General features: G+C 37.6%; 1 protein-coding gene across 3 annotated transcripts in view; it reads right to left on the bottom strand.

Annotated features, from left to right (window-relative positions):
• The window catches only part of LOC138127051 (zinc finger protein 787-like), a 185,496-nt gene that overhangs the window by 116,584 nt on the left and 53,707 nt on the right, over window positions 1-15,205 (bottom strand). For all 3 annotated transcript variants that reach the window (XR_011158076.1, XM_069042915.1, XM_069042916.1), the window contains exons 2-5: window positions 10,148-10,430; window positions 8,095-8,343; window positions 6,904-7,073; window positions 1,936-2,101 (exon numbers count right to left, since the gene is read on the bottom strand). Coding sequence is in view for 2 of the 3 variants with exons in the window: in XM_069042915.1 (XP_068899016.1) it covers window positions 1,936-2,101; window positions 6,904-7,073; window positions 8,095-8,343; window positions 10,148-10,430 (868 nt within the window). In the remaining variant the exon portion in view is untranslated. The remainder of the gene's footprint in view (window positions 1-1,935; window positions 2,102-6,903; window positions 7,074-8,094; window positions 8,344-10,147; window positions 10,431-15,205) is intronic.

Genomic DNA, 15,205 nt, shown 5'->3' with positions numbered 1-15,205 from the left:
TAAAAACTTTAGTCAACTGTTTGGTATGTTAAATATATTTTACCTTGAATATATTTCAGCATTTACTTAGTAGCAAATATTTAAACAAAGACTCACTTATTGCTTGCCAGCTTCAATCTAAAGAGAATTCTATAATTTCAATTGAATTCAAGATATCAAATATTGTTAATATATTGTTTTGAAATAATAATGGTCAAAGCAATGAACTCTGAAGCACACCAGACATTAAGACAACATAATCCAAAACTTTCAGCATTTAATTGGTTGTATGTTGCTTGATATGATTTAAAAACAGATACCTATGTTCATAAACCATAGTGTTAAATGATCGCTTATTTTCTGTAATTTGCTGCAATTTTCTGTTTACTGTAGAGTAGAGAGATCCGCTTATGAAAATCATTACTTTCATTCTCATTGAAAAAAAAGAATGGTCCAAGGATTGATCTCTGTGGCACACCGAGACTAAACACTTCAAATATGTTAGAACTTGTCGTCTGATTTTGTCGTACTAAACTAAGAGATTAATAACAGATTAAATGAGTCAAATTTGTGTAATTTATTCAATAAAATACGATAAATCATCCTGTCAAAAATCCTAACAACTTATTATAACTGCATCTACCTGACTAAAGGATTTATCATAAACAATTTAAGCCAAATGGCATAAATTTTCAGTGGCAGTGCAGTGAACTTGGACCATCAAAACATTGTTGTTTTATTTCTTACAAATGTTTTAAAAATTGTGCGAATTTTATAGAATTTGTAAACCTGGAAGTGCAAAAAGGTATAACTGTCTGATTAAAAATTGTTAAACTGTCATCAGAACAGCTAATTTGCACTTTTACTCCCTATTATTAATAACATAATACTTAATAAATAAGATTGGTTAATTATAATAAAATTTCATATTCGTCTTTTTGCCCAGTCATTTTTAACGTTAGGTATATCAAAAACTACCAAAATTCTGATTCATCTGTTACACTTACAAATATTTTTTGAAAAATAATAAAATTATAGTCTATTCACGGTGAATGTGGCCTAATTCTAATTCTGTTAGGGAATTTTATTTGTTCTGTAGTTACTACCAACAATGTTACCAGATGTCATAGCCACCCTTTATCCACATTCATCGTGAATAGACTATAGATGATAAAAGATTTTTATTGTTAAATTCAAATTTTTCATGAAATGACGTTAAGTAAAATAATAACGTAAACGAAACAATTTTCCTTATTTTATTTTAGTTGAAAAATGAAGTAAAACCTATTTGAAAATATTAACTACATGTTAATAAAAACAATACAATTTAAAAATAAAAAAAGTATAAATTATTATGCTTAAGAGAGCAAAGTATCTAAAGATTCTAAAGTATAACTGATACACTTTACGCATTACTTAAATGCCTTCTCACCTTTTCCAGTAAATTTAGTTAGGACTTCGTTATTGCGTCCGAACTAATCTCACACTTAAAATATGCATCCATTAGTTCAGCAGATGCAGCTTTTAATCCAAATATGTATAGTGAAGAGAGAACAGTTTTATCTGCGCTTTAAACGTACATAATAAATTCAACCAATAAAAATCTTGTTTTATTATTATTTCGCATATATATTCCTTAATAATCGACGTAAAAAAAATCTAGCATATTCTAAGTAGTTTTCGTGGACATAAATCTCGACTTTATTACAGATATTTGCCGATTCCGCGCAACGCTTTCAGGAGCTAAATCTCTATCGTAATTTATCGCACTTGTTGCTAAAGTTGACGTGTTCCCAGTGTTACAGTCAACAATATTAATAATCGGTCGCCGTCGATACTAATTTATCGATCTTAAAGGTTACCGGAATAAATTACGCTTTTTACTTTCATTGCGCATTATTGAAAAATCACAAATTATTTATTTTCGTCGTCGGCGTATCAAAAAGCTCAACTTACCGGTGTGAAGGAAAAGGTGGTTTTTGAGGTTGGTGTGTTTGGAAAAGCCCCGCGAACAAATGTGACACTTGAAAGGCCACGATCCGGAGTGGACGTACATGTGAGAGCGGAGATCTCCCGGAGTTGGAAAAGACTTGCTGCAGAGATTGCATTTGTGCGGCTTGTCCTGAAACAACAGATCAGACTGAAATATGGTCCTGCTGGTGTGGCGGCCGTATCAAAGAGATTTAATCGTTCTAAATTAACAACAATTATACTACGTTAACGGTGAAATTTCCTAAACATCGCATAAAATAATATAAATATTAATGGAAAATATGTGTTTGGGAACAATTAGTCTATTAAATATATTAAAAAATGGAATATGAGAAAGCAACAATATATTGGTAACAGGGTACAGGAACATTCGTTAAACATTAATAAAACAACAACAATAATTTATTGCTCATGATGATGGTAATTCTAATATGTATTAATAAAAATGCAATAAATACAGGGTGTTATTGAAATGTGTGACCAAATTTTAACCACGAGCTACCGGCTTCATGTAGAACCTCGTAGGTAAAATTTCCGCATATTTTAAAAATACACCCTGTAAATGTCATTTTATTTTTTGACATAGAATTTTTTTTATATATTTTTTCTGAGTTCTACGTGAAGCCAGTAGCTCGTGGTTAAAATTTGGTCACCCATTTCAATAACACCCTGTATAAGTGTTTTAAAATTTTAAAATACAAATAAATATTTGTGCGATTAAGAAAATGAATGCAGTCGTGACAAGCACAGAATGAAAAAATTATTAAGCAACAGAAGCACGAAACATTTGTCTTGGTGAAAAATATTTTCGAGTTCGAAGCTCGCACCAGAAGGTGTCCGAATAATGGAAAGTGTTGATTGAGCTCTTCGTGTTAGAAAAAATACGTTCCCGCCAACAAACACCGTTCGGTTATTAATTACGATATGATTTTAATGGTGGAACCGTCTCCGATAGGATCTCAGGCGTTGCGGCGGAAGATTGATGGACGCGGACGTTAAACATTGAAGAAAAATCGGGGGCGACTGCCTAGAGAACGTCACGAATAGTCCATCAGATAAAAGAGCAAGACGGTTGTAGCAATCCACGTCAGTGACGGTGTACACAGTGGCCTGATCGACTGTCAACTCTCCTTTTCAACACGGACAAGAACTAAATAACTCCGACTTAAATAGATGCATAAGTATTGCAGTTAAAGACGTTACTACAATGTTGGACCGTCCGTCTCTCGGGAGCTATTGCCCGCAGAAAATACGACCATCGCGGACCAGCCACGGGTGTTTACCGACCGATAAAAAACCCACCATTGTGCTCACTTGTAAAATAAATCTCTCCGCCATTTGAATTAAGAAATAAATCGGCGCGATCCTCCACATAAATCTCACATATGGTAAATTAGCCTCTTAATTAGTTTATTCAAATTTGGATCCTGATTATATGGGGCAGTAGTGGAGCCGCAACGCTCGTTGGACTCCGTGGGAACTTCTCGAAGATGTTCTGGTTCGCCGCCTAGACCTTATTGTTGCTCATATGTCATAGCAACAACCTTGTGGGGCACCCCTCACCTTACTCTGTTTACACTGTCATACTTGACTTATCGCGACCCCAGCGAATTTTCACGTCTTTGTGTGGTTTCCCAGCAGAAAAGAACAACTACCATACGATGCAATCATTATCTAAAGGCTTCCAGGGCCGGACACTACCACACTCTAACAATCTTTCAGAACCTTATTACCATGTTCTACACCATCACGTGACACAAATTTATCATCGCAGATCTTAATCCAGTAATGACAGATTTTAGACAATCTGAAAGTCAGCACTGGAAGCCATTTCTCTTTAACGTAGAACCGCCTCCGCAGCAAATCAACCGTGAGTAAACACACTTGCAATGTCATCATGTTCCATTAAAAAAAATTCATAATACAGTTCCTTGAACTTGACTTGTTTGTTTTTTCTCAAAAACAAATGCCGTCGTGTATCACTTATAATCGAGAACAGAAGAGGCCACGAGTGTGATCCCTGTGGGACACCATTTGTGATCTTTATGATTCATCTTTTGGCTAATAGATCTACGATCCAGATCAACAGCGATAACAGTTAGAGAGTTTCATTTATTTTTTCTCTTAAAACTCATAGTCTTCCTTTGTCGGTGTGAATCAATCTACGAGTCAATTTTGGCGTGGTTGAGAAAGCTTTCCTGAATGGAAGAGAATCCGCCGGGTGCAACGTCGAAGGATTTGTCGTGTCTCGTTGGTGACGAGCTAGTGACGGAAATACTCCACGTCTCAGCTAGAGTGACATCGACAAGTCCCGTCTTGGAAAAAGGGCGAAACCGTCGTAAACTCCGGCCCAGTAAGTCATATTGATCGATAGCAACGATAGCGAAGGAACCGGATGTCTTAGCTTCGCGTGATGGCAGATGGTACCGGGAGCGTTGCGTTTCTTTCGTTCCCACAGCGCAACCCTCTTTCTTGATTTTAACGATTCTCCTTTTATTATAGACATTAATTGAACGCTCCGCGGACCATAAATTGATTTCGACCCCTGCGAAATTTCCTCCACTCCGAATCTCGGCAATTAAGAACGGCAGTCGTCAAGACGGGGTAATTAAAGTGGAGGTTGCGGTCGTTTCGCGACATACGAGTACTGTAGCAGTTCGTCGGCGGTAATGATTTACGCAACGGTCGTAGTACCAAGTTCAGGTACTCGATCGCCGGTATTGAAATTAATTCTCCGGAGGCTTTTATATCATTGCCGTGCACCCATAACTTTGATCTTGTTACTTTTATTGTTAGACCGCGACACGTATTAATTTTAAAATGATTTATGCGACAGTCGCAGACATATTACGAGTTAAGCAGCAAAGCTGGAATTAATTGCACGTAAAGGAAGCAAATCTATATCTGCATGTAGCGAAGCTTGTTCAAATGAACGTTGAAAATGCGTGTACGACGTGCGATCGGAAACTTTTCGTACCGAATGTGTTGGTAGCGCTAATGTGAATAATGCAGTCGAGTTCTTGAGAAAAAATTTACCAAAATATTTGACACACAATAATTTGTAAGGTGCAATTTAATGTAATTTATTTAAAGAAATATTTTTGATGAATTTATTGTTCACAAAGAATAGTACGTGACTTTTTATAGGTTATATTAAAATACAGGGTGTATCAAAAAGACCGCACTAACTACTTGTAATCGTATAAAGTAGAGTCTAGAGTGACAGGAACGTGAAAAAAATAATACAAACGTTCTCCTGATGCTTTTTTGTTTTTCTTTTGTTGACATATACAAACACATGACTAATTGATTAAGATTTATTAAAAAATTGTGTAACAAAAATTTTAAATTTCGGTTTTTAAAAAAGTAAATGGATGTTTTTGGTTAAAATTTTCCAACTTTAACACGATGTAACTTTTAATTGAAGCTGGGAATTTTTTTTTCAATTTTTTTATGTTCTTGTCACTGAGTTTGGTACAACTGCTAGTAGTTGGTGCGTTCGTTTTGATTCACCTGTATATTCAGAATATTCAAAGACTTTGGGAAACCTCGTGGGCATTTAAAACGCGAGTGAAACGAACTGGCCCACTCATGCCATAAAGAGCCCAATTTACACAGGAACTCGTTAAATAATACTCTATTCTCATACAAGCTACAATGTTATTTCTGCAACTTTCATGACACATTAATGCAATCAGTAAAGGTTGCACAGTTAAATCCTTCTTAAATTACTCTTGCTTAAGTCACTTCTATTACTGAACTAGTAGGTACTAAACTTAGTCATAAAATCATCCTAAGTGATGAGTTTGTGAATCAATTTTTTCACATTCATGAATTTATTTGCAATTTTATATACAATTTGAACTTTAATAAGTAGTAATAAGTGATAGGTTTTTATAGGTTATGTTAACTACTGGCGCAACTTGTCATAAAATTTATTAAAAATAAGTATATAAATCATTTTCTAATAAAAAGTTCCGTATTAGCATTATTAGTAGCAAAAGAAACGAATATTGGAAGTGGTTCTATTTCAAAAGAAAATCATACAAGTTGAAAAACACTTTTTGTGAGATCTTTTACTCGTAAATTATTACCATTGTTATTGTTATGATTTAAGATAATTCAATGTTGCATTGCAAATATACAAACCATTCTTTATAGTGTATTTATTTCATTTCTATAATCGTGAAAAATTTGGTTTTCCTGTTTTACATTAAATGCATTAACGTTGTTTTGGTACAATGGGAGGTTATAAATAGCATCAATGTCTAGTTTGCAATAGAAGAATACTCAGACATCGCGGGAAAACAACGAGAATGGTGTTTACGAACATTTAAAAAATGTAAGATAAGATTAATATTGAGATATTTTGTAATTTGTGTTTTACATATCACGTGTCAGTTGTGATATATGTACCTATCAGAAATCATCTCTCCTTCGCGCCCCGTGCCGGAGATGGGATCTACTGGAAAGTAAGCCACCACGGGGTCCTCCTCGTCAGTCGTCAGTCTGCAGCAGGTGCAGACAACGAGCCCTTAAATCCCTCTTGTCAAGTACGAGAATTGCGTCCGATCATCCAGCATATGCCGTCCGTTACATCATAATTACAATAATTTATTTTTTTACCACCGGTTATGGTCGGGAAACATATGGGAAGGCTTGTTTCCATAAGGAGAGACATCATTGTCCGTGAGTGGATCGTTGAAAAGGGTGCTTTAATAAAAAAGGCAATCCGCGCGCATTAGCCGATGGGAGATTTGTCAAAATGACAAGCAGGTACCGCGGGGCGGATTATATAAATATAGGACATCAAAATGTAGACGTCAAATTTAATCAGCTATAAAGCTCTTACCACAAGGATCTTATCGGGGATTACGCAAGAGGATAGCGCTATAAATGCCAGATCGGGGCATCCCTCCTAACAATACTCACCTTGATGTGTGTCATGCGGTGGTAGTAGAGGTTGGAGGACGCTGTGAACCGCTTAAGGCACACAGGACATTGGTGAGGCTTCTCTCCGCTGTGGATCCTTCGGTGGGTGTTCAAGGACGAGGACGTGCTGAAGCCTTTTCCGCAAACCATGCACACGTGAGGTTTTTCACCTGAAACAGATTCCCACATTTATTTACAAAATGAAGTGTCCACAAAGACAGTAGAGGTATTTTCATAATTGGTGGCGGAAACAAAAGACTGAGAAATGTCACAAAAATGTATTGTCAGTGTCAAATTTCTCATAAACGCCGTAAAAAGGAATGTCTAGGTAAATTTAAATTTTCGCTAAATAGATTGAAAAAACAAATTCTAACGAAACCAATTTTTGTCAGTGCTTCAAAAGGAAAAGTTATTCTCATATAATCAAACGTATTACAAATTATTTCTCTAGTTCGACGATGAATAACTTTCTTATTGCCAATTTGCTGCATTTCTGTCGAAATCACGAACGTCTTTGAGAAATTTGACACTGACAATACAAATTTGTGACATTTCTCAATCTTTTGTTTCCGCCACCAAATATGAAAATATCTCTAGTAGACAGACAGTACAGTTAATAAGTACCGCCAACTGAAAGACAATACAACCCTAGTCTTCTTAATTGAATTAATTAAACAATTACAAACGAATTCTTTCAACGTCTTTGTGTTATACCGTCCTCAAACTAGACCAGGCGACCTTGACCTAATCCGTAATTACATAATCTTCTTCGATCTAAAAATGTCAACAAATTTGTTTCAATAAAAATTAAATATTTGCGTCATATTTGTCATACAGTTGGCACCACCGATTAAAATTAAATTTTTTGACATTCAAAAATTTATTTAAAATCAATAATTTAAACTGTGGGGCTGAAATATCGTTCAGGTAGCACCAAATTAGTTACGAATTGAGAGTTTGCTGTAAATTGATAAGTGGAGATTCGAAAATAACGTAATTTACACGACGCGCGGGTAAGAACTTGGTCCGTCATTAAGTGAGGTTATGTTCGTGTCGCGGCAATGTTTTTCCGCCCCCAGTTGATTTTGTGGATTCGTGTTCAACGCACGAAGTCGATAGATGCTTGCACGTTTTTGTCCAAATTAAATCCCAAACGCGGGTCAAATTTGATCGCAGACGATGTCCTCCTACCTGTGTGCGTCCTCATGTGTCTTTTGAGCAGCGAGGGTCTGTCGAAGGCCTTGTTGCAGACGCCGCATGGCAGCAGAGTCCTCTCCCTGGGCCTGGCTCTGGGGGTGGGTACGCTGGCCTCCGGCAGATCGCCTTGTGAGCTGGCGGCGGAACTGTCACCGGAAACCGACTTGCGCTCGTCTTCCGCCGACGGGGGCGAGCCGCTCAAGGCCCGCGAGAGCAGCGACATCGAGAGGTCGAGAGGGGAGTCTGTAAAAAATGGTTGCCGTTAATTCGAGCCGATGATGCTTCAAATTCATGAAAGCATCATCGGCCGCATGCTTGCTATGAAACAATAGCTAATTTGGGAGTCGACAGAGCGGATGGCGACGGATTTATGGCCTCTTTTGCACAAGTTAACATTTTGATTGGTTTAATTTATAATGGCGCAGCCACCAAAAAAGGCACGGTCGAGATAAATCTAATTATCGCGCTTCTTGCTTTATCGGGATTTCTCTTTAATTCGGTTTTAATTGCCCGCACGAAAAAAGGGATATTGTTGCGTAATCTACCCGGATGATGGATGTTAAGTGAAAGAGACGATTGTTGGTGCGCCGGCTCATTTGATAAATTATACGGAGATAATTAAGAGGGGAAAACAATTTTTAGCCGTTTTCGGTGTACGGCTGGAATTAATTTGAAAAATAAAAACCAACAATAACCAGTTGGACCTTCGCAACAGGTAGGCACTGTGTAATTAATGTTAGGCATGCGTGATTACAATACCCAGCCTGTCACAAAAACTTACGCCTAGTTTGAGCAGGATGAACACCGCTCCGATTCGACACGCCGTCTACCGAGATATGGGATGGTCATTAATATCGACGCTCACGGACTCCGGGACCGGAGGAGCCACTCTGTTTGCTTTGGACGTGAACTATGAAAAATCGGGGAATTTTGTTTGCCCCAAGATTCGAACCGCCACATTATTCATATCAATAACGATAAAGACATCTGGGAAGAATTCGCTTTTTTCGGAGCCTGACGAGAGAGCCTCCAGTCCAGCTGATGGTGCGTGAGAATGTCTTAAACAATTCGAGGACGGAAAGTTATCTTAAACGCGCGTCCACATCTACCATAAATTACGCGTTTTTATTTCTTGCCTTCGTTTTGAGCTTCTCTTCGCTTTCGAGGCGGTTTCAGAAGATTACGATTTTTTTCTGGACAAGCGGACCTTCTGTTGACTCGCCATTAACTCTGACTTTCGTCATTTTAATGTTAAACTGTTGCAAGTTGATGTTGACGACCTGCGTTCTGCTTCTGCAGATTACAAAGCGTCGCTGTTTAATTTATTTTTTTATTAATCATTATAAAATACAACGTTAAATCATCGATAAAGTGGAGAAATGTTTAAAGTAAATCAGATTTTTGGTGTCTTTCATTCAGTAACTCGCCCACCTTCCTCGACTATCCTACACTCGTTATCTAACAATCTAAATTATTTTCAGTTGGACATTGAGTTATTTTCCCTCCATATTGTCGAAAGTAAAATCAACAGATGTTGTTTTCAGATCATCAGGGGCAAATGTTACTAAAAAAATAGTATAGAGGGTGATTCTGAAATAAGTGTGGAAAAAAATGTGAAGTATCCTTGACACAAAATAATTCTGCGTAAATGACTTTTGGGGTGAAATCAAAAGGATGCAAACTACCCCATATCATTTGTATCTCGAAAATACGAAAACGAAAATACTTCTATGAGAAAAAAATGTTGTATATGACTTCTTCTCATCATCACCAATTACTGGATTATTTTTCCAAACTTATTTCAGAATCACCCTGTACATCTTTATAATCATTATTTGGTAATTTTTTTAAGGTTTTCAATAAATCCATTAAATCTCAACACTTAGGTAAATTTTGTTTAATTAAGCAGTGAAGTTAAAAAATAGTTCGTAGGTAAAAGACTCGATACTGTAATTCATTTGTTAGTTTATTGGAAGTTCACGCGAGGTGTGTTCGCCTTTGAGTAGTATTTTTTTATTTTTGCGTATTCTCTCAGGACAGTATATACCTTCGAGAATGGAGTCCATCGTCTGCCTGTAGAGGGACGCCCTCATCCTGACGAAGAAGAGCTCCTCCGGCCGTTCCGGAAGGTAGTAGACCAGCAGCTCCGTGTCGGGCGAGATGGGCTTGACGGCCTCGTAGACCGGCTCCCCCCTGACCTTGGTGGCGACGAAGTTGACGGCGGGGTTGAAGGAGTTGGCCACCCGGACGAATCGCACCCAGTTGCAGTGGCGCACCCTCCTCGGTCCATTTCCCGAAATCTCGTCGTAGCAGCCGAAGCGGTGGCGAATCTGAAAGAAATCGGCAAACCATTGATCGTGGCCGTTCAATAAACCGTTTTTATGGAGTGGCTCCGGCCCGCGAAACGGTCGGGAGATGGAAGATAATGGAAGAAAAAAGAGGAGCGCGGATAAACAGTAGCAATTGTAGATAAGCGGTGGCGGCTACATGAAAAGGAGCGGGTCCTGTATAAACGCATGCAAGTATGTATTAGCGCGCGGAAGGCAGAGACAATGGCGGCGCACATAAAGGCCCAGCGCAGACGCCGTGTTCCGATGTCCTTATGCTGGCTGACGGTCGGTCCTGCAATTGTACCTTGCCCGAAACAAAAGGATGTCCAAGGATCAACCAATAATTCGTCCGCCTTTCGGAGACTTTAATGATGGCGCAGGAGAGAGGCATTGTTTCAGGAATGTCGCGTCATTTCGGCCGCACCGGGCAAAAAATCGAACAGACACCGGATTCCGCTCGTAAATCCATTTTTAATAAATTGCGACTCAAACTGAGACGACGAAAGGTACAGAGGATTGTGTTGATGACGTTGGGAAAGCAACAGTAGCGCTAATAACAGCATTAGTCATTGACCTGTCACGTGGCGTTCGAGCCTTCTCAAATTGTTATTCAACAGAAAATAATTAAATCATCCTAAACAAAAATATCAATCAACAAGTCACAAACGTGCACGAAATATTACGCACAATTACCTATTATCATTTTCAAAATTTCAAATTAACGGGTTGTCAATTTTATATTGGTAATGATTGTTAAATCGGTGTAGATATTCACAAATCTAAAATTAAATTCATATTATTTATCAGAAGAATTTTAAAAGACCTGACTGAGAAATTAAGAATTTAACTAAATGCCTCATTATTATTTTGGGTTTTTAAAATATAAATTAATACAAAAAAGTAGGCAAAATTATTCCAAACAAGATTCCAAAATAATTTAACATAAAAATTAAAAATGTATCATTCTTAAGATATGAAGTGTAAACAACAAACCAAATATTTTAGGTAAATAACAATATTTAAAAACATAATGTTATTTTAGAAATTGATTTAAATATATCGGGTGTTCATTTAAATTTCTCCTCAAATTTGGCCTTGAAGAGTCGATTGTGAACGCACCCCGGATTACAGATCACGGATCAACTATTTAAATCTAACCTCACTTTTTGCGTTGTTTGTGTTTCTATTCTACAGATTGACGAATGACGCGTTCACAATCGGCTCTTCATGCCAACTTTGAGAATAAATTTGAAGGAACACCCGATATTTATTGTCTTTCCCCGTTTTTAGACAATTACTAGAATTATTAGAAGAAAATTACATTATAAAAAATCTATTTTAGAACAGCAGCTTCTGGATAGATAAATAGATCAGTCAAGATAGATTGTCATACAGCAATTTAGAATATTAACAATAGGTAATTTGTGTAAATAAAAGTAATCCTAGAATTGACCCTTGCGGGATACCAGACTTGAATAATTGTCACATTTTGTTTGTTGAAAAAATAAAAAGAAAACAAATTTGCACCGACCAGCATCGTGCGACTGTTGAAAAATCTGTTCTTCACTCCTAGAATCTAAAAAATAGACAAAACTGACAGCTGTGCGGTTTTTCATTTTTAATCGCTTTATGGTCGTGTTTAATTAGTTATTAATCGATTACGCTATAATCCGTTCTCGATGTAGATTTAATCTAAAAGATAAGGAGAAACTAGAGTCTAAATTATCATAAAATTCCTATAAATAAAATGTTACCATTCACCTCGAACATTTTCTTTGGTGCAAGTTAATTTCCCGAGACACGAGTCGGAGCAATATGTTTTAGGTATTTGTTAAAATCTTGCATCTTGGTTGACTTTGAGAGTCGATATTTTGACAATCGAAAGGAGAACTGAAAAAGCGTAGCAAATAGACATTGTGTTCGTAAAAGGCACCAAAAATGGAACTGGTAGAAAAACGGAAGAGCAACACTTCCAAAGCAAAGCTATCTGTTGATGTACGTATTTGAAAGAATTAGAAACAAAAAAAGTGAAATAAAATTGGGCGCAACTTTCGTTGAAAATATTTTTATCTCGTCACCTTCACCATTCAGCTTGCATATTTATCGCCTCGTTTCGGTTTTTTTCCCGTATTATTCAAATGTTTGTACCATAACCACTCTTAATGCACCACATTATTCTATTACCCAGACACGTCTTAACCGTTCTCACTTTACAAGCGTGCCTATCGATTAGTTTTTATTTATTAGACTCTCACCAAGCCATTAAATACCCATTTAGTTTCGTGCACAGCTCCACTACACCGAATCTGTCGGAGCCACGCCACGGAAAAATCCCATTTGTATCTACCTACATCATATCATAAATTGAAATGTCTCCCATAAGATACACCGACTCCTATTTTTCTCACCGAAATCCATGCATCACCTAGTCCATTCAAGTTTTTTTCCTCGTCGTAATAATTACGTCGGACGTTTCCGCCCAAAATATTTCATAGGACACAGATGGCGACGGAGAATAAATCACGTGTAAAACTTTTGATAAGAACAGAAGGTCAATTATCGCCACTGTAATAAACCATCGGGCGCCACAGGTGCGTGATGGACAAGGAGGGGAGTACGAGGACCGCGAAGAAAGGACGAAGACGGAGCTGTTCCAATCCAGATTCCAGACGGTTTTTTAATGATCTCGCATCACAGGTAATATCCTGTCCTTTTATTATGATTTCCTTGTCACGTCATAAAACAGGAGCCTCTCTCTGTCTGGTCGGTCCACCTAACACACCTGTATCTTTCAGGTATCTCTCACTAATTACGAAGGTCCGCGATTAAGTCGCAGGTTGCCAGCCATCGATGGCCCTTTGTGAGAAGCGCTACAAGAGACAACAAGTCCACGATAAGGGGCGCCGACTCATATAGATACTTTTACATTCGACCGCACCGCGAACCTGGCGCTCGCGCTTGTCATCCTAACCTAAAAATTCACTACTCTACACTTTGAACCTTATTTCATCAAACGAAAGTGTGCAGGTGTTGAGGAATTTGCAAATAATGTTCCTGCAGCCAGCCATCGCTCGTGTAGTATGAGAAGCTTAAGTAAATTTTTCCACCTCCATTAAAAAAGTTGTTATTTTTTTTATCAATAATTGTGCTTCTAAAGTGGGTATTTCTTCCACATTGTGAAGTTATTCACAATATATCGTAACATGTCATATTACGATACAAGAAGGGGAAATAATCCTATGTTGTAATATTATATTACCGTACAACATTTTATCTAGTCATAAGAAATAATTATTAAATGAGAAAAAATAATATTGCACCAACCACAGTTCCAGGTTGGCGACATTTCTGTCACGCTTCTGTCATCAGTGTCAAAATGCAGACAAAGAAAGTGTTTCCTCGGACATCGAAATTACAGCAAATGCCACTATTGCAACCAAATCACGACAAAAGTACAAAAATTCTACGTTGCCTGATATTTTACCACACTAGTGCGGTGAAACATGTCATTTGAGCAAGATTCTCCGGTGCCTCCTGCGCTGAAATCAAATAAAAGCTTTCTAAAGCATTTGTTGTAAATTACAAATCTGATTATGACCTCCTTCTGGTTCCACAACTTTTCTTCAATTATTTTTTGTCGACTCTCTGATCTTGATATTCTTTTTTTATGTTTTCATCCTTAACTTGCGGTTCCTTGCGGTAAATATTGATTAGGTAAATTTTTTATAACTTTTTATTTACTATCATATCCGGTTTATTTGACATTATTGTCTTCTACATTATTAAACACCTGTTCCAAATAATTTAATATTCCTTCAACTTGGTTCTTAATTCTTTCATACTTGCGGAACTAGTTTTGCTACACTACCATATCGCCATTTTCTTGTACGGCCATAACAATACAATTCGCTAATTGCCAAGTTAATATCGCACTAGTGACACATTTCCGTTTGATGATCCCTATTACAGGTGTGCGTAATGGGGACATTTTGTGCACGCCGGCGGTGGCTTTCGGTTTCTGGTATGGTAAAAGAGTCTGGGAAGAGAGACCATTATGAGCTCGCGCCGAATGTAAAATATCGATGGTGGAAGAAGAGTGCAGAGGAGGGCAGACAATGCGAAACGCCGAATTCGAATAAATCAAGGCCGTTAACAGGACGGACTGCAGACTGTGATGTCCTGCGACAGCATAATGCGCTGAATAATGGAATACGGGATTTAAATTGTATCAGAGAGCGGCGGCTGCAAACCACAATCGAGGTATATACAGTGTGTTGTCATTCAACGTGATTTTGGCCTGGTCGCGATCAGATCGAGATGCTTGATCGCATGGTGTTTAACAAACGTGAATGCTGTGAACATGCTTATCTGAACGTGTATTGCACAAGGGGTAATTGACGGCCCAGTAAGTGTCCCTGTTTTACATAACAGCACTAGTGGGTCATGATTTGGACCAGTTGGAAAATTTCCTTCGTATTCTCTTATCGGAAGATTCATTTTTATGCTAAACACTTCCTCTTTTTTACCGTTTCAAAACAGGATGTATTACATAATTTTTACCTGAACGAAACACGAGCGACCTGTGAATTTAGCAAAACAACACCCAATAGAATCACAAATTGAATATTCAACGATACAGAAAGAAAAAAATAGGCAAGAAACGAAATAAAAATAGAAGGAGTAGTAGATTATATCATTAAGAGTAGAAGTGAGTCTTTTTGTGGCACGATGGAAATCATAAAACTTAGAAGATATAAATGAGAAACAAGACAGGT

The sequence above is a fragment of the Tenebrio molitor genome, chromosome 3 (genome assembly GCF_963966145.1).
Source record: "Tenebrio molitor chromosome 3, icTenMoli1.1, whole genome shotgun sequence".
NCBI lineage: Eukaryota > Metazoa > Arthropoda > Insecta > Coleoptera > Tenebrionidae > Tenebrio > Tenebrio molitor.
The sequence above is the reverse complement of the archived record's forward strand: the minus strand, read 5'-3'. Positions and strand labels throughout refer to the sequence as shown.